Source organism: Vanrija pseudolonga, chromosome 6, assembly GCF_020906515.1.
Source record: "Vanrija pseudolonga chromosome 6, complete sequence".
In the NCBI taxonomy this organism is placed as follows: domain Eukaryota; kingdom Fungi; phylum Basidiomycota; class Tremellomycetes; order Trichosporonales; family Trichosporonaceae; genus Vanrija; species Vanrija pseudolonga.
In genome coordinates, this window is record NC_085854.1 from 21192 (window position 1) to 39085 (window position 17894).

Consider the following 17894-nt stretch of genomic DNA (forward strand, 5'->3'; position numbering starts at 1 on the left):
CTTGACGCCGCTGAGGGCCTTGTCCAACACAGATCGTGATCACGCTTCACATCATACTGTATTCGACAGGACACAAGCGCCAACCATGGGAATCCGCAACTCAATCACGGGGTCGCTCAAAGCCCACAAGGCCACCAAGAAGGCTCAGGCCGAGGCAAGCTCTGCGAGCACCACGGTACTGCGGACTTCCTTGCTCGAGGGCACGGTCGGGGTCATCACCGGTAAGCACGACCAAGCGGGTCACAACAACCGCTTACCTGCATATCTAGGGGCCGATAGCGGCATTGGTGCGGCAGCTGTACACATCTTTGCCGCCGCCGGCGCCCAAGTCATCTACGCCATTGACATCAAGGATCGCAACCTCTTCAACTACGATGCGGAGGTCAAAGCAAAGGGCCTCAAGACGGATGTGTTCGGCGTCACAGTCGACATTTCAGACGACAAGGAGGTGGAAGCACTCGTGAGGCGCGTGATCAAGGAACAGGGCAAGCTGGACTGGTTCGTAAGTGGGAATGGGTGGTTGGGTTCGGCGAGCCTTCCGACATCCCGTTCAGGAAGCATGGCAGAGGCGCCGAACGCATGGGTCGCACTGACCACCTGTGTGTCCACATGACAGTTTGCGAATGCCGGGGTCATCGATTGGGAAGCATTACCGACAACGGCGCCTGCGGTTCTGGTAGGTGCATATTGCTACCGGCCACTCGCTGACCGCAGGACCGCGTCATCAACGTCAATGTTCGCGGCACATTCAACTGCGTCCAGTGGGCGACCAGGGCGCTCGTCACAACAAGTGAAGCCAAGCCGACGGCGGGAGGCAGCATTGTGGTCACAGTAAGAATAGCGAGGCTCGAGATGAAGCCTGCCTGACGCCTCCACAGACATCACTCGCCGGCTCATCAGGATCTTGGGGCACGCCAGCATACACAATGTCCAAGCACGCAGCCATCGGCCTCGTAAGGTCGACAGCGGCAAACTTGATCAAGGCTGGGAACACCGGCATTCGAATCAACGGTGTGGCGTAGGTACAGCCGCGTGCTGGCATCACTGACCTACCAGCCCCGGCCCGACTCTCACCCCTATCGGCCAGAACAACTTGACCCTCAGCACAATGTCGGGTATGTCACTGAACGGTGGATCAAGGCTCATAACCAGGCCAAGCCAGGATGGCGGTTCTCTCCGCATCATCAAAGATCACCGACGAGTCTCTCTCATGGTCGTGCACACCATCGGAGATTGCCCAGACAGCACTGTTCCTGATCTCCGACCAAGCTTCAGGCATCAACGGCCAGAACGTCATCGTGGACAAGGGCTTGAGCGAGGCGCCACACGACATGGGCGGCCTGTTGTTCAAGCCAGTCTTTGAGCCTCTGTAGTCCACTTCTCCACCCCGTATGCATTTCTCGATACAGTAGTGATTTGATTGATTGATACAACAGTGTTGAAAGTTGAGCTGTTTGTTCCAACGATGATGAACGTTGCTATGCAGGTCTATGCCATCTAGGCGTCGCTCTTCTCCCCAGCGACCGACTTGTCTCCGAGCATTCCGCGAGCACATTGAATGAGGCGCGGCGCGATCTCAATCACACTTCCAATGAAGAAGGTGACACCGCAGAAGATGCCTGCGTATCCAAACTTGCCGCCGTCGGCCTGAATCAAGACTGGAGGTGGTCAGCCGCGGTGCTAAACAGAGAACAACACAACTCACCACCACAAACGACCGGACCGATAAGAACCATAGGGCCACAGATTGACCAGACGAGGCCGACGCGAAGTCCGATCTCATGAGCAGGGCTGATGTTGGCCACGACGGCCGCAACGAGTGTAATCCAGCCCCCGCTGCCAAAGCCATAGGCAAAGAAGCCAACAATGACAGCGGCGGTTGGCAACGGCGACACCACCCAGAAGGCAAACATGCAAGCCGATGTCGCAAACGAGATGGTGCCGAAAACGTTCCAGACACCAAATGTGTCGGCGAGGATGCCAACAACGGGGCGCGACAGGAACGAGCCCGAGGCCAAGATGGCGACAGCATAGTCGGTAATGTTTTGAGGAAGGTTGTTGGCCGCAGAAACGATGGGAGCGTCGAACATAGGCGACATCCAGCTACACCAGTCAGCAATCGATAAGCAGCTTTGCTTACTTGATCATGAAGACCATGGAGCCCAGCGCAAAGAAGGCGAACCGTGTCTCCTTGAACGGCGCTCCGAGTTTCCGGAAGGGGACCGGCTGGCGGGGCGGGAGGCGGGTCTTGAGCCAGAAGAACGATGGGGTCAGGAGCGCGACATTGATGGCCGCGACAATGAGGACAGTGTTACGGAAGCCTGGCCATGTTAGCACCAGCGCCATACGTAGTACTCACTGAAGCGCTTGAAAAGCTGGACAAAGAGGATGGGGTAGACCACACTTCCGAGGCCGGTGCCCATGACAATCATACCAATGGCGAGGCTGCGGTGGCGGGAGAACCAGTGCCCGGCGATTGCCGATGCCGGTGTCCACAGGATGCTTGCTGCAAAGCCGAAGAGTGCGTGACCGAGGAAGAACTGGTAGAACTCTTTGCAGAAGGCGATGCCGATGAGCGCAAGAACAGACAAGACGCTGCCCGAGACGACCAGTGGCCTAGCACCGTAGGCGTCGAAGATGCGACCCCAAATGATGGCAGGGGTGAAGACGAGGGCCCCTTGGATTGTGGAGATCCAGCTGGAGGAATGTCAGCTATGATTTAGGGCTCCACTCACGCCACAGTGGACTTCGGGTAGCCCTTGAGTTGGTGAGAGAGGTAGTAGCTCTGCATCTGTCCAAAGCCAGTGACAAAGCCGAAAAGACAGAGCGTTACTAGGGCAGCGCTGAGGATGACCAGCCAGGCTTCCAGGCCGCCATCTGGAGGAGGGCCAATATCGGTCACGTTGGAGGCGCCGGCAGAAGACTCGTTGTCTCCACTGGCCTCGATATCCTTGCCACTCGGAGAGCTTGAGCGCGAGGCCGCCTTGTCCTTGTCAAGGCCGTCGACGGACGCCGCGAGAGTCGTTTGCGAGTCGTGGTTGCGCGCGATCATGGTAGCGCAGCTTCAGTGGGGTGTCAAGGGGGTAGTTGGGTCAGAGAAGAAGAGTCCAGCCGGCATCCTTCTCGTCTTGTTAAGTAACTGGACAGACAGACCTCTCCGTCCCACTGGGCCGTCCGTGTCGCGTCGACACGGAGTGTCCGAAGGCTGTCGGTGAAAAGCAGTGACCGCATGCGTTGATGTTCCGCCTGAGATATTCGCAGCCTGACAGGGAGGCACAAGGTTGCTTGCCGATAGGCAGGAAGAGAGAGATGCAAGGACGAGTGCGAGTGAGAAAACCGACGCAAAGGTCACGACACGTCGGTAATGGCGGCTACTCCGGCGATTAGCAAAAAATTGATTCCGCTAATGAAATCCAACCGCCATTACAACCTTTTCTAACCGGCCGGACGGCGCCGTTCAAGCCGGACGTTGAGTTTCGGGACACCTTGGCTTCGGAATACTCTGGGTACCTCGAGGTTGTCGACGTTGGATACCCTTGCACAACCCTAGCTTTACTAGCCGAATAGACCGCAGCATGGTTACCCAGCGCGAGCATGCCTCAGCCAAGCCCGACGGTCGTAGCCGAAGATTTGACCGTCCGGCGCCGGGCGAGCCGGTTGTGTGGTCCCCTGCGGTGCTGTCATTGAGAGCAACAACGTGTTTGGCCTGTATCATCCCACGCGCGACGCGTTCGGGACGGAGATGTTCCGCGGCAGCCACGCCATGTCCCGAAGCGTCAGCTCGGCCTTCCGATGACCGGCGCCGGTCGAGGCGAGCGCAATGGTCAATCGAGTGGTTTTGCAGTTTATGCAAAAGTGAGCTAGCTACCAGACTGTGTCGTTGCCGCCGGCCTGAGAGTCGGCTTCTTCGGCCGTACAGCGGGGCGATGTTCACACAGGTTCTGAGGTGATACATGCTGGTCGAGGCGAGGCGTAATGCATGCATCACTTGGCCACTTGGTGCGTGAGTAGTAGGGTAGGATGGGTTCTCGTTGAGTTGATGCTCCGTCTGGAGTGGAGTGGAGTGCTGACGATGTCCGCTCTCTCCTGCCCGCTTGGGCCATCGAGGCCAGGTATCAATCTCAACACATCCACCCCCGTCCCGGCCCCTTGCCCATCGCACCACACACCACCATGAGCGCTCAAGACTACCTCAGTGCCATATCGGGCATCTACAAGTCCTTCGGCATCACCCTTCCCCTCAATCCAGGCGCCGAAGATGCAGAAATACACCAAGTTCAGACAAAGTTCGGGGACGATCTCAACCTCGCAACGCTCTTAGACCTCTGGCGGACGGCCAACGGTTCCGATTCGTACACCCCAGTGTTCCTCAACCCTGGAATCCTGACAGGATACGACCTCCTGTCCATCGATGAGTCATTGGCCCAGCACGATGGCATGCGGGCTCGAGCACCCCAGTACGAAGGCTATGAGGACCCCGAGCCACGCGATCCGCGCATAGCTTCCGGATGGTGGCAGCCGGGGTGGCTCCCGTTCGCCGAGTTTGGAGGAAGTACCATGCTCCTCTTACTCGACTTGACCCCGGAAGGAACAGGCCGCAAGGGCCAGGTCATCCCGTACACCCATGACCCAGATGAGATGACCTGGGTGGCCGAGAGCCTGTCCGATTTCTTCAAAGCCAGCGCGGAGGAGTTTGAGAAGGAGGGAGAGGAGTTGCTAGAGGACCTAAGGGAGGACTAGGCGCGGAGAGGGGGGAATCCTGGCCAGTGAGTGCTCGAGACCCTGGAGTAACTGGTGGCTGAGAGAGCGAGCTAGGTTCAACTAGCACCACGAGGCAAAGGTCAACAGGACAGGCTACATCTCAGACGAAAGCTACATTTCAGGCTCAGACTAAAGCTACATACAGTACGTTTGAACTTGATAGCACGCACCTTAAGCGCGCAGGGGAGTAAGATTGGCCTCGAATAAATCGGCTGCGGCCTGACGGAAGTCGTCCTTGAGACCCGCAAAGTTGAGCAGGTTGAACTGCAGTAGGGGCTTGTTGACAGCGTCCCAACGAGGCCAGTTGTCGGCCACCTTGCTTGCTGTCGATTTGCCCCCCGCTGCATTGTTCGGGTCCAGATTGTACACAAAGTTGGCGTAGTACTTCTGAATGCCGACAGAGGCGTAGCTAGGCGGGATGCCATTGTACACCACCAAGACGTCGGCGGTGTGAAAGGTTCCCAGAATCGGGGTAAGATAGGCGTAACTGGCTAGGTAGGACCAGGCAGGCACGTCGGGGTGGGCAGCGATGGCGTACTTGAGGAAGATGCGGCGGAGCAGGGTAAAAGTTGCGTCCCCGAGGATCGCGGCCAGGCGTTTGAAGCCTGGATACCACTCGTTGAGAATTCCAGTCCTGAAGGGAGAGCCAGCGGCAGGGTCCTCGGGGTAGAGGTTGACCAGCTGGGTGGCCAATTCCCGGCTGGCACCAGGGAAGGTCACGGTGTTTAGGTAGTTGGCGAGAGCGTCGGTACTGCCCGTGGTATTCTGCTGGAAGAGGGAAAAGAGTGTCCCCTCGTCCTCCTGGTCGCCGACGATAAACGGCACCGGTGCGAAACGGCCAGACTTTGCCAGGACCTCTGGGCTGTCTGTAAGCACCTTTCCATCCGGACGTGGAAAGTAAGCCAAGGCGATGGAGGTGTAGGAAAACAGACCAGACCTCGAGTTGACGGCGTTGAGATACTGATCGTAGGGAAGTGCACGCAGGCAGTTGATGACGTCCGCGCTGCCTTTGCACGAGGTTTCGGCAACAACCGCGTCAAAGACGGCTTGAGCCTTGGGGCTATCGACGGGCTGGGCAGGGACAATGCTGCCCGAGTTCATGATGCCTCCGCGGAACAACGGTTGACCCTTGTAGTGGTAGTCCCCACCAAGGAGTGCGAACTGGTTAAAGACGGAGATTGCACCAGCCGACTCTCCCCAAATGGTCACCTTGCTGGGGTCACCACCAAAGGCTACAATGTTGTCGGCCACCCACTCGAGGCCCAGGCGCTGGTCCAGAAGGCCGAGGTTGGAGGCACCGGCGGCCTTGATTTCCTTGCCGGCCAGGAAGCCAAAGCCACCGATTCGGTAGTTGACGGCGACGAGGATGAGCGGCTTGCCAAAGGCTGCGGTAGCTGCGACGAATGGGCTGCCGTCATACTGGCTGTTCCATCCAAGCTAACCTGTCAACGACCGCCACAAACCAGCGTTCACCCACCTCGAAGCCTCCGCCGTACATCCAGAAGAGGACAGGGAGGTTGTCGCCAGCCTTGGTCCCGGCAGGGCGGAAGATGTTGAGGTTGAGGCAGTCCTCCGAGACCTTCAATGCTTGCTGTAGGAACGGGGTCTTGTTCACGACGATGTCGGCGATGGTGCTCGGAAGGTCATCGGGCTTGGTTGACGAAAGGAACTGGGGGCACGCGGCCGACTGCTGCGTCGCATCAAAGTTGTTGAGCGGCGTAGTGAGGCGGACGGGCGGAGCAAGGCGAAGTTGACCAACAGGCGGCTGAGCAAACGGGATCCCCGTGAACGCTTCGGTGGTGAGGCGGTTCAGGCCATAGAGTGTGCCGGCCGGCGCAGAGACGGGGACGGTCAGGAAGGAACCGCCCGGTGCGCCGTTGGTGCCATCAGGAATGTCGACCTTGACGTCGACACCTAGACCAATGGGGCCAAGGTTGAGGTCGAGGCCAAGATCGAGGCCCAGTAGGCCAGCAGGTGCACCAGCCACAAGGTTGACGGTGGCCGCCGACAAGGCGAGCAGAGTGGGGATGAGCATGTTGCAGCGGGCTTGGGGGGTGGGGGCACCGTCTCCTACAGCTCCTGCTCTTAAGTATGGGGGGCTGGGGAGGGGCGCTTGGTGACTAACCGAGAACAGCCGCCCCCGTTGTTTACCCAGGAGGGGTTTGCCGACATGGAATGTCTTGATCACCGAGAAAACCCAATGAGAACGAAATTATAGGTTAGTTTGCAGCTTTGGCTCCAAGTTGGTGGCAAATAGTGACTCTGGAGTGACCTTTCTAGCTCTTCTGAGCCTTCGGTTGAACACACGTGAACATCGATCATCGCCCACAAGTTGGGGTAAGGGTGAAGTTTGAACAATTCAGACGGTTGAAGGCGGGTGAGGTGTTTGCTCTAGTGTTGAACTGACCTGGCTACCATGACCGGGCCGCGTGTTGGCCTCCTCAGACAATCCAAGGCCAGCCCATCGCGCCAGATCAAGGCACCGACCGAGACGAGCTTTCGGGTCATCGCCTGAGGTACGTCAGCCATGATGGTCGCCGACTTGGGAGATCGACGCACCGAGGGTGGGAGGATAGGCAGGAACAATTGAACAGCTCTGCGTGGCCCAAGCGAATGACTTCCAATCCTGAGGTGGGGCTGGCCATACGCACACATAGCCCACGCTGACGACGATATGGGTGTCTCAAAGGCTGTCTCAACAACACCTGGTCTCAGCTTCGAGGCGGCTCTGCAGGCGCGCTGGTCGAGCAAGCGGGCACGGTGGACATGGAACGTTCACACATGAACGTTCGCACGGCAACACCCTATGATTAGTCGTAGAGCCGTTAGTCATGGTCAGCAGAGGTGCGAAGACCCGTAATCGCTATCCCGCAGGGCCCGTTGCAAGATGTCCCCCTTCTCGGACGTTGGCTCGCTATGACTAGTCGGGGTGATCGAGGGGATCACCTCTGGATGTAACCAGCTCGTACGGATAGCTGGACGCAACACAATGGCTGCTGACACCAGGCCATTGGCTGTTATTCGGGCAATTCACAATGGTTGTCATCAGCGCGTTAGTTAGTCACGATCAAGGTGAGGAATGCAACCAACACGACGTACGAAGCCTTGTGAGTGTTTGGGTGCCAGCTTTGGCGTCCGCCATGGTGTGGGAGTGCAGTCCAATGTGGCAACATCCAATTAGGCTCCCGTCATTTGTGGCAAGCCTTTATAAAGATTCGACACGGTACTTACCTAAACCCGATCTCGTCCTCATCGGCTCGGGCGGGCTTCGGTCGAGCAGTTGCCCCGCATTTCCGACCCCACAACAACATCATCCGACTTTACCTTGACATTGCTCTCTCCATCGCTGTCAATGTCTGCCCCACCGCCGCCCGAGGCAAGCACGGCCGAGGGCGTCGGCCCCGCCTCGAAGCCTCAAGCATGCCAGGCATGTCAACGACGGAAGCGCAAGGTGAGCGAGCTTGAAGCACCATGTCTCAGCCCTGCTGACGCTTCAAGTGCGACAAGAAACGACCCAAGTGCTCAATGTGCGAGCGCCGCGGCATAGACTGCGTCTTTGATCGCAAGTGAGTAGGCTGCTTTGCACATGTAACTGACGTGCAAGTGTCGCGGAACTTGTCGCAGAGCTCCAAGAAAAGGAGGCCCGCATCGCCGTCCTCGAGGCCATTGTCCGCAACCATGTCCCCGGTCTCGCCCGCGTGGAGTCCCTCGACACAATGTTCCTCAGAGATGCACTTAACACCACCCCAGAGGTCGACGTCCAGATCGACTTGGGGTCACGCCCCCTACCACCCAGCCTTGTTGCTCTCGTCGAGAGCAAACTCAAGGACCTGAATACTGGCAATCGATGTCATCACTCGGTGCTAAGCCACATGTCCTCGCAGTTGGGGGTGAGCGAACCAGAGGTGGACCTCTCTGCGAGCGCGCCCCCCGCAGCGTGGCCACCATACGAGTTCGCCGTCGAGGTAGTACAGGTCTTTGTGCAGACCAACTCAATGTGGCCAATGTTCACACGGGAGGAGCTCATGAGCGAGTGAGTGGGTTCGGATGGAATGTCGCTGATGGCAAGTGTTGAGAGTGTATATCATGGTGTGGGAGAGACGCCTGGGCCGACATGCCGACTGTTCTTCGTGTTCAGCATCGCGTGTGTATGGCTCGCACAGAGGGGGAGTGGGGATCGCATCGACACGTCGCTACTTCGGAATCGCGCGCTGTCGTGCCTCCTTCAGATGCTCCGGACGGAGGACAGTGTGGTAGGTTGTCACAAGCACTTTCGGGGCTGACTGGCAGACATCCGTCGCAGCCTTGGCGCTTCTATGTCTCTCGGCAATCTACGATTGGGGCGGACCCGACCACCCACAACTCACGCCAATGGTTGCCCAGGTCACCCTTGCGATTGGTCTTCAGCACGAGCCACCCGCGCACCTATCGGAGCAGGAGAAGGAGCGGAGGCGATTGTTGTTCTGGGGAGTCTACTGCATGGACAGGGCTGGTGAGATAGCCAGGCTGGTCACTGCTGACATTAGTCGCTGGAAATCTCGGCCGCAACGTCAACTTCAACAAGGATGATGTGACTGTAGCGGTGAGTCCAGTGTGTTACGCCGCTGACTTGGCAGTTCCCATCGAGACTGGACCCATTAGGATCTCTTGGAGAAGGCTTCGTGAGTTGCGAGTGCCATGTCCCTTCTGACAGGTCAGGAGCCGTTAGCATTCTTTACGCATATCCGGGAAATGTGGGAGCTCAACTGGGAGGTGAATTACGGCCCCACAGCGGATGTCGGTGACCTGCACCGGCGGCTCGACGACTGGCATGCTCGAATCCCCTCGGGGCCACCCGCGTCCCTCTTCCACCAGTATCACAAGCAGCTCCTGGCCATCCTCTACCGCCCGCGCAACGTCACCCGTCCTCCAGAAGCACACATCCGCATCCTGGAGGAGTCAGCCTCCGAAGCAATCAACGTCAGCATTGTTCTCCAAACGGACCACAAGCTATTTGACGTGGGTGACATGCTACTCGCTTTGCTGACCAATCTTCTCAGAACTACTATCAGTTCCATTCCATCATCGGCATGGGTGTGATACTCATCTGCGCATATTTACTGCGTCAGGACCGTGACCCCGTGTGGTGCGCGGGGGCAATAGAACAATTGGGAAGGGCCCAAGTCTTTATCGGGTCCTTCTGCCGAGGTAGGTCCTCGGTCAAGTCATGCGCTAACAACACCAGGGTGGCCCTACGCTCGAGGAATGAGTCGCGCTTTCGATTCACTAGCGGCACGCATCATTGAGCTGCTCTCTGGCGGGCTTACAACCGCTGTCGATGCGGATATCTCCAAGGCAGCTTCGGACCTTGCCATTGGGCATGACCTGCCGCTTGACCTGAACCTCGCGGGGGCCCAGGACCATACCATGGCGTGGGACGCGTGGGTTAGCGACTACCTCGTGGCGATCGACTCGGACGTCACCAGTGACGCCAACCTTGACAGCCTCATGGCTACGATCGGACAGACGCCCACCTGGGTATCCGCAATGGTGTCGGGCGAGCCGAAGCCATAGAGACCTATGCTTGGGGCTCGATGAACGGGCCAGATTTAGCCCTCGATGACCGTTGTTGTTGTGTTGTGTGGACTGTGACATCATGGCACGTGACCTTGGACCGGCGGGTGGGCGCCGCCTCCGACGACCATATAGCCACGGCTCATGGCCTCATCCCTTCCATGACCAAAGCATTCCCAGAAGCGCTGCGGAGGTGAGTGTGCGCTGAAACGCATGGGAGGGCAGGGCTGATGGCGGCAGCACGCCGCTGGCCCCGTGGGGTCGGGCCGCCCCCGCAACACCACCCCGTTCCTGCCAACCCGGATGTTCGGCTCGCACGGCTCTTGGGATGATATGCGGCACTATATGCGTCGAGACGATGCTGCGTACCCTTCCCGGGATTGTGTCGGCTGACGCACATCACCTCGTCGGGCTGGAGCGGGTGCTCGCCGCCCGCCATGACGCCGTCTGCGATTGTGCTATCTTCAAGTGTCTGACATGACCATCTCACCAGCCATACTTAAAGATCCCCAACTCGGCGCGTCAAGCAACATGCCCCATCGTTCACCACCCAACCCCTAACGATTACCCAACATGGTCTACGAACTTAGCCCCTCCCCCACCTCGGAAGCCTTTGTGGCTCAGCGACAATCGGACGCCGAAGCCGCCCGCCAAACCGCGGCCAAGAATGGCGCTGCTCCACTCGTCGAGAAGGCGATTGGCGAAGGCCGCCCGGTGCGCGTAGTCGCTATCGGCGCAGGCTTCAGTGGCATCGGTGCCTGCATCTACCTTCCGCAGCATATCAAGAACCTCGACTTGCAGGTTTACGAGCGCGCGACCGACATTGGCGGCGTCTGTGAGTGGAAGCAGCGGTGCCGATCTGACAAACCCAGGGCACCACAACAAGTACATGGGCGCCGCTTGCGACATCCCTGCGCACACTTACCAGTTCACCTTTGCCGACAACTCGCAGTGGTCCAAGTTTTATGCTGGTGGCCCAGAGATCCACCAGTACCTCACCAACGTGGTGGACCATTACAAGCTCCGACCGCTTATCAAGCTTCAACACACCGTGCTTGAGGCCCGCTGGCTCGAGAACGATGGCAAGTGGGTGATCAAGGTCCAAGACCCCACGGGCAGAGTGTTTGAAGACCGGTGCGACTTTGTCTATTACGCCACGGGCCTGCTCTCCAACCCCGTGTGGCCTAAGATTCCAGGTGAGTTCGCATGGCTTGTGTCCCGCTGACGCCAGGCCGCGATACGTTCAAGGGAGTCATTCACCACACGGGGGAGTGGGACGCTGCCAAGGAGGAAGCCGAGGGCATGGACTGGAGCGACAAGCGTGTCGCTGTGATTGGCACCGGCTCCAGTGCCATCCAGGTCATGCCGGAAATGCAGAGGAAGTGCAAGCAGCTCGTCAACTTTGCGCGATCGAAGAGTAAGCCCAAGCACCGAGATGTGCGCTCATGCCCAGCTTGGGTCACACCGACCTTTGGTGACATCACTCTGAAGAAGCTCGGTGTTGACACGGAGAAGAGCGCCAACCACACTTTCACCGACGAGCAGAAGCAGCACTTTAGCGACCCCGCCAACTACCGCGAGTTCAGGCTCATGGTGGAGCGGGACCTCGCTTCGGCCCACTTCCTCACGCACCGCGACAGTCCGCTGCAGACTCTAGTCCTCAACGATGCCGAGCGCCAGATGCAGCGTCGTCTTGCGTCCAAGCCCGACATTTCCAAGGCCTTGCTGCCGCAGTACCCCATCGGATGCCGCCGCATCACCCCTGGTCCAGGGTACCTGGACTCTCTCACCAAGGACAACGTCACGTTCGTCACCGACGATCTGGCCTGCTTCACCGAGCGCGGTCTCAAGACTGTTACAGGCGAGGAGTACGAGGTCGACGCCATCATCTGCGCCACGGGCTTCGACACGTCGTCTGTGCCCCGCTTCCCAATTCTCGGCCAAGGTGGTATCAACCTCCAGGACATGTGGACAGAGGAGGTCCGGACATACCTCGCCGTGTCGATTCCCAAGATGCCCAACTTGTAAGGAGGGAACACATGGCACAGGCTGACACCAGCTTCTCCATCCTTGGCCCGCAGGCAGTTGTCGGCAGTGGCAACCTCCTCAGCATGATCGAGGGCCAGCTGACCTATGTCGCCAAGGCTATCAAGAAGTGCCAGCGCGAGGGCTACAAGTCGATGGTGGTCAAGAAGGAGCCCGTCGACTCGTTCATGAAGTACACCGACGACTACTTTGAGCGCACAGTGTTTACGACCGAGTGCCACTCGTGGTACAAGGGAGGCGCTGGATCGCGCGGCGGTACTCGCATTCGCACCCTGTGGCCGGGTAGCTCGCAACACCATATTCTGTCACTCAAGGAGCCCCGTTGGGAGGACTATGACTACACACGCCTCCCGGAATACAAGCACACTATGGGCTGGCTCGGCGATGGCCACATTCCCGCCGACATGGACCCCGCGTTCTACTATGCCGAACTGCGTGCCGGCTACAAGGTGGGCAGGCGCCGTTGAGGGATGAACTGACAGTGTAGGAGACGTTGATGCTTTAGTGGAAGCGACGCGGGGTGTGACTGAGCGGGATGGAAGGCGACTCGGAAGCGTTCAAGATGCTATGCAATGATCTATGTCTACGAGTGGTGTGTGATGCGTGGCTGCACACTGGCAGCAGCACCACGCCTACTCCGCCTTCAAGGCCTGGCCAAAGTCCTTCTTGAGGTCCTCAATGTTCTCCAGCCCCACCGAGCAGCGCACAAAGTTGGGAGCAATGCCAGCCTCGAGCATCTGCGCGTCGTTCATGCTACCGGCCCACATGGCGGCCGTGTGCACAGCAAGGGTCTCGACGCCGCCGAGAGACACCGCCTGGGAGGCGAGCTTGAGAGCCGCGACAAACTTTGACGTCTGTTCGTAACCGCCCTTGATCTCGACGGCCACGACAGGGCCACCGCCGGTCATCTGCTTAAGTGCCAACTCGTGCTGCGCGTGGCTGGGAAGCATGGGGTAGTGCACCTTGGCAACCTCGGGCTGCGTCTCAAGCCACTCGGCGAGGGCGAGAGCATTCGAGTTGATGCGCTCCATGCGAAGGGGAAGAGTTCTGATACCGCGGAGGAGAAGCCATGCGTCCATCGGGCTCAGAGTCGATCCCAGCGTCAGCGAGGTCTCCCAAACAAAGTGGTCTGCCAAGCTCTTCGTCGTGCAAATGACGCCCGCAGTAATATCGCTGTGGCCGCCGAGGGACTTGGTCGCCGAGTGGAGCACCACGTCGATGCCGAGCGCCGCCGGGCGACTGTTGAAAGGACCCGCAAAGGTGTTGTCCGCCAGAGTGATGATGCGCTTGTCGTCATCGGTCGACTTGCTGTACTGGGCTGCCAGACCAGCGACACCCGCGAGGTCGGTGAGCACCATGGTGGGGTTGGCGGGCGTCTCGACGTAGATCAACCGGGTGTTGGGCTTGATCGCAGCCTCGATAGCGGCGAGGTCGGTCTGCTCGACGATTGTCACTTCGACGTTGAAGCGGGGGAGCATCTCGCCAAAGAGCTTGGCCGTGGCCATGTAGTGCCGGGTCTGGGCGATGCAGTGGTCACCGGCCTTGAGGAGGGCCAGGACGGCGGTAGAGATCGCGCCCATGCCGCTGGCCGTCACCATGGCCGTCTCTGTGCCCTCGAGCCCTGCGACGACCGAAGCGACATGCTCGTGTGTCGGGTTGCCGTAGCGCGTGTAGAACCCGGGATGCCGAGTGTCGGACGCCATCGACGCAAACTCGTCAGCCGACGACGCCCGGAACGTCGACGAGTAGTAGATCGGCGGGGCGACAGGATCGACTGTACGACGAGCCTGCGCATCGCCGTGGATCGCTTGGGTGTCTGGGTGCCAGGCTGACATTGTGGGATGATGTGCAACAGTGAAAACGGTTGCAAGCACTCGTCTCTGGTCTGGCTCGCTTTCCAATGCCAAGAATCACGAGTGGAGTCGGTCGGCAACTGGCCGCATTCGGGCCGAAGACACGGAACAAGTCACGTGACATGGCCGGTTGGCCGATGCGATTCCCGACAACGTGAAGTCGCATTCCGTGACGGGCAGAACAAGGTTGACACTTGGCATCATCGTCTCGATTCGATTCTATAGCTCGCGTTCTTCTCAAGGACTAACCAAGTATTGCGGGAAGCACTGCCGTGACATCACCAACGGCATACGCATACACACCTTTGCCCGCAACTTGGGCTTGGCATGGAGTGGATCCGTGCTTTTGGCTCGGTTCAAGTCATGTGCTGCGCACCGCCTCGACGAGTCGACCTCGGCTGTGATGGGTACTTTGGCTGGCTTGGCAAGATCTAGCGGCCATTATCGGTGGCCAAGGTGGTCGCCGTCGACTTGGCCGTGTGTCCGCCCAGCGTCACGTCCCTTACACTCACCGCTCACTCAGTTTCTGATGCGCATAAGTAGCAGACCTAACGTCTCTCTCCACTCTCCATTCCCTCATCCCCTCTTCGCACACAAGGCTCTCTCCCACTCCACTCCACTCCGCCATGAAGCTCTTGACTCTCCTCCCTCTCCTCCTCCTTCCCTTCGCTACCGCGGCCCCGCCGACCCCGCCGACGCGGCTGCTCCATCGGCCACTCCCTCGGAGAAGCCCCCCGTGTCGTACGACGGGCGTCGTCTGCTCTTCCAGAAGTCCTTCAGCAAGTGCATGATTGCCAAGGGCCGCTGGAACGGCGCCAAGGTTGGCCTGTGAGTACGCCATCAGTGTACCATCCGCCCGACTGACAAGGCCAGCTCGCAGGACTGTAACAATGAGACGCCCGACATGCTGTGGGACACGGGTGCCCCGGGCACCGTCGGCAACATCCGCCTTAAGGGCACCAACCTGTGCCTCGACGCTGGCGACTGTAAGTCGACGACATGGTGACACGACCTGACACTCCGCAGGGGACTCTCGTGGCAATGGCCGCAGGATCACCCTTCGCACCTGTGGTGAGGGCGCACGCGGCGCCCAATCGTGGTGGTACTCCAACAACGGCCGTGTCGAGCTCGCCGGCCCCGTCCCGCGCGCCCACTCGGCCCCTCCCAAGTCTGGCTACTGCCTCGACCTCACTGATGGCGACCCGAACAAGCAGCTCCAGATCTGGACCTGCTACGACGGCAACCAGAACCAGGTTTGGGACCTCCCTCCTTGGTGCCGCTTCTGCTAGAGCAGGGCTCGTAGCACGACAACGGACACTGTCACCGAACACGTGATGGACACTGGAAGGACAATGGCTTACGAAATGGACACTACGTATGTGAATACGATTGATGATACATACAATGCATGATGGTCTCACAATGACAACATCTCACTGCGCTGCGGAGCTACTGCCTTCAGCGTCTACCCGCCGCCTTGCCTGCGAGACCATGGCGACGAGCTTGGCCTGATGTATCGGCTTGGTGATGAGACCGTCCGCCCCAGCTTCCAGGTACTCATCCTGGTCCTCGCGGAGCGCGTTCCCCGTGCACCCGACGATAAACACCTTGCAACCCATTCGACGGACCTCTCGTGTGACCTCGACGCCAGACATCACCGGCATTTGGCTGTTGTCAGCGGCATCTAACCAAACACTCACTTGTCCAAGAACACCAAGTCGATCTTGTCCGCGTCTGGTAAGCCCTCAAAGCTGTCCTTGATGAGGGCCAACGCAGCTCCACCGTTCTCTGCTGTCCCAACCACCTTGTGTCCTAATCGCTGGAGCATGCGGGTCATGAGCTTGCGGGTCAACGGATCGTCATCAACGATCAACACATTGAGTGGGGTTTCGCCATCGGGTGGAGGCGATGAGAGTGATGGTGAGGTCAAGGGCGACAGGAGGGGCGGGAACTGGAGGGGTCCGACCGGTGGGGACACCTCGGGTGCTGAACTCGTAGCCTCCAGGGCTGCGCTTTCGGGAGCTCGCTCATGCCGCTTGGATGTGTCCAACAGCCCTACACCCTCATTGTCCGAGAAGGGAGCAGACGCAAGCGGAGTGAGCGAGCCCCAGGATATTGGCGAGAACTGAGAGAAGACTTCTGACCCACGAGCTGTGCCAATGACCAGTGTACCTGCTTTGCCGGGCGGCAGTGGCGGACGGACTGGTGTTGGTTCCAAAGCAGCATCGCTCCGTCTTCGTTCTTCATTTGGTGGTGCGTCATCCAACCTGGCCTCGGCGAGTTGAGCCACGCTGGCCAATGACTCTGACCTCGGCGACGGCCGCCAACCAAGCTCGGGGAACGTGTGAGATGGCCGTCTGCCTTCCATAGGTATGAAGTGCGGTTCGGGCACGCGACCTGGAATGAGGGTGTAGGGAAGCTCGAACCTGCCTGTTAGTGTCGGAAGCACACCCCGACTCACCAAAAGTTGCTGCCCTTGCCAACCTGGGACTCCACCCCCAGGCGTCCCTTACTCAGGGACACGATCTGCCGAACGAGTGCAAGTCCTAGCCCGGAGCCTTTGCCGCCTTGTCGCCTCCCAATCTCAGTCTGGACATAGGGTGAGAACAACCCGGCACCCGTGACATCGTTGTTGCTCAGCCCCACGCCCGTATCGTGGACCTCGACGCGGAGAACTACTGTCGATGCCTTTGTTCTGCGGGACCCATCAGGGTCTGTATGGTTCGACGGGTTTGGACTCTCGGCGCCGTCTGGAGGCTTGAGCGAACCGCGCGCACCGCGAGGGTATTGGGCAACGAGCCGAGTGGCGACTGTCACGGACCCTGTCTCGGTCTTCTGTGAGCAAGGGCGGAGTAAACACGACTCACAAACTTGAGGGCGTTGGAGACGAGGTTGGAGACGACTTGGCGAAGCCTCATGTCATCGCCTATCAATACGCCTTCGAGGGCGTCGATTCGAGGGTCCAGGTCAAGAGTGAAGTCAACGCCAGAGCGTTCAGCGAGGACCCGGTATGACAGCGAAAGGACTTGGATCGATCGGTGGAAGTCGAACGGGTTGGACTCGAGGGAGAACTTGCCCGCTTCCATGCGGTTGAAGGAGAGGACGTCGTTGAGCACCTCCTTGGTCAGTGTCGCTCTGTTCGTCGCTCGTACCTTCTCCATGATGGTCAGGCTGCCCATCAGACCATAGATCATGTCACTGTGGTCTCCTGACAGATTTTGAAACACACCCTCGCCTTCGAGGTTCTGAACCGCGAGCAGGGCGGTATTGAGTGGGACGCGCACCTCGTGGAAGACTCGGCTTGTCAGAACTGCAGTCACTCTTCGTGACAGCACTCACTGTATGACACGAACCGCTTCTTGGACTGGTTAGCACGGCGCTCCATCTCCTGTGCCAACTGTGCGGTCCTAATGTCAGGCAAGATCCCGTGGCGGTCTGTTGCTCACTTGCACTGTCGCTTCAGTTCTGAACGCATCAGGAACATCTGCCGCTGCCCCTGCTCTCTTCCATCAGCACCGCTCCACAAAGCAGCCTTACCTCGTGAAGTTGAGGTACGTGAGGATGATGTGGTAGAGTGCGACTGGCTGTTAGCCTCAACTCGTGGCCCGGCTCACAGTCGAACAGAGTTCTCGCTGAAGCGAGCGCGTTATCTGGAGCGATCATGACGGTACAACTGCTGAA

The 17894-nt window shown here is 59.0% G+C and overlaps 8 protein-coding genes across 9 annotated transcripts; 5 read left to right on the forward strand and 3 right to left on the reverse strand.

Moving 5' to 3' along the window:
* Positions 1-85: 85 nt before the first annotated feature.
* SDR3c (Short-chain dehydrogenase reductase 3c) lies at positions 86-1373 on the forward strand (the record flags this gene model as incomplete). The annotated part of the gene is made up of 7 exons (XM_062774320.1): positions 86-221; positions 270-502; positions 617-676; positions 715-831; positions 879-1018; positions 1057-1115; positions 1153-1373. 7 exons carry the CDS (start codon positions 86-88, stop codon positions 1371-1373), a joined length of 966 nt encoding a protein of 321 aa, XP_062630304.1.
* A 124-nt stretch (positions 1374-1497) lies between these two features.
* Positions 1498-3052, reverse strand: asaE_12 (MFS transporter asaE; the record flags this gene model as incomplete). The annotated part of the gene is made up of 5 exons (XM_062774321.1): positions 1498-1658; positions 1706-2103; positions 2141-2321; positions 2360-2697; positions 2736-3052. 5 exons carry the CDS (start codon positions 3050-3052, stop codon positions 1498-1500), a joined length of 1395 nt encoding a protein of 464 aa, XP_062630305.1.
* Positions 3053-4173: 1121 nt separating this feature from the next.
* Positions 4174-4740, forward strand: LOC62_06G007800 (uncharacterized protein; the record flags this gene model as incomplete). The annotated part of the gene is made up of 1 exon (XM_062774322.1): positions 4174-4740. The coding sequence occupies one exon, from the start codon at positions 4174-4176 to the stop codon at positions 4738-4740; it is 567 nt and encodes a 188-aa protein (XP_062630306.1).
* Positions 4741-4932: 192 nt separating this feature from the next.
* On the reverse strand, positions 4933-6796 carry ARB_02369_2 (putative secreted lipase; the record flags this gene model as incomplete). The annotated part of the gene is made up of 2 exons (XM_062774323.1): positions 4933-6169; positions 6204-6796. The coding sequence occupies 2 exons, from the start codon at positions 6794-6796 to the stop codon at positions 4933-4935; spliced, it is 1830 nt and encodes a 609-aa protein (XP_062630307.1).
* Positions 6797-8084: 1288 nt separating this feature from the next.
* SPBC530.05_2 (putative transcriptional regulatory protein) lies at positions 8085-10672 on the forward strand. Its single transcript, XM_062774324.1, has 11 exons — positions 8085-8212; positions 8260-8327; positions 8366-8794; positions 8831-9014; positions 9052-9253; positions 9288-9343; positions 9378-9422; positions 9460-9759; positions 9801-9948; positions 9986-10507; positions 10555-10672. Exons 1-10 carry the CDS (start codon positions 8114-8116, stop codon positions 10312-10314), a joined length of 1860 nt encoding a protein of 619 aa, XP_062630308.1. The 5' UTR covers positions 8085-8113; the 3' UTR covers positions 10315-10507; positions 10555-10672.
* A 17-nt stretch (positions 10673-10689) lies between these two features.
* moxY_3 (FAD-binding monooxygenase moxY) lies at positions 10690-12910 on the forward strand. 2 transcript variants are annotated; one of them, XM_062774325.1, is made up of 6 exons: positions 10690-11149; positions 11187-11510; positions 11546-11731; positions 11768-12338; positions 12374-12809; positions 12848-12910. In XM_062774325.1, exons 1-6 carry the CDS (start codon positions 10888-10890, stop codon positions 12863-12865), a joined length of 1797 nt encoding a protein of 598 aa, XP_062630310.1. In that variant the 5' UTR covers positions 10690-10887; the 3' UTR covers positions 12866-12910. The 2 variants fall into 2 exon arrangements, with proteins under 2 accessions (XP_062630310.1, XP_062630309.1); XM_062774326.1 differs by having other exon boundaries at positions 11546-12338.
* An 82-nt stretch (positions 12911-12992) lies between these two features.
* On the reverse strand, positions 12993-14195 carry mgl (L-methionine gamma-lyase; the record flags this gene model as incomplete). The annotated part of the gene is made up of 1 exon (XM_062774327.1): positions 12993-14195. One exon carries the CDS (start codon positions 14193-14195, stop codon positions 12993-12995), a length of 1203 nt encoding a protein of 400 aa, XP_062630311.1.
* An 805-nt stretch (positions 14196-15000) lies between these two features.
* On the forward strand, positions 15001-15502 carry LOC62_06G007805 (uncharacterized protein; the record flags this gene model as incomplete). Its single annotated transcript, XM_062774328.1, has 3 exons — positions 15001-15041; positions 15087-15199; positions 15240-15502. The coding sequence occupies 3 exons, from the start codon at positions 15001-15003 to the stop codon at positions 15500-15502; spliced, it is 417 nt and encodes a 138-aa protein (XP_062630312.1).
* Between the last annotated feature and the right edge of the window lie 2392 nt (positions 15503-17894).

Coding starts and splice junctions, on each gene's coding strand:
- SPBC530.05_2 (XM_062774324.1), top strand. CDS start 8,114: ATGTCTGCCCCACCGCCGCCCGAGGCAAGCACGGCCGAGGGCGTCGGC. Junction 9,015..9,051: donor TCCGGACGGAGGACAGTGTG/GTAGGTTGTCAC, acceptor GCTGACTGGCAG/ACATCCGTCGCAGCCTTGGC. Junction 9,423..9,459: donor GATCTCTTGGAGAAGGCTTC/GTGAGTTGCGAG, acceptor CTGACAGGTCAG/GAGCCGTTAGCATTCTTTAC.
- moxY_3 (XM_062774326.1), top strand. CDS start 10,888: ATGGTCTACGAACTTAGCCCCTCCCCCACCTCGGAAGCCTTTGTGGCT. Junction 11,150..11,186: donor GACCGACATTGGCGGCGTCT/GTGAGTGGAAGC, acceptor TGACAAACCCAG/GGCACCACAACAAGTACATG. Junction 11,511..11,545: donor CGTGTGGCCTAAGATTCCAG/GTGAGTTCGCAT, acceptor CGCTGACGCCAG/GCCGCGATACGTTCAAGGGA.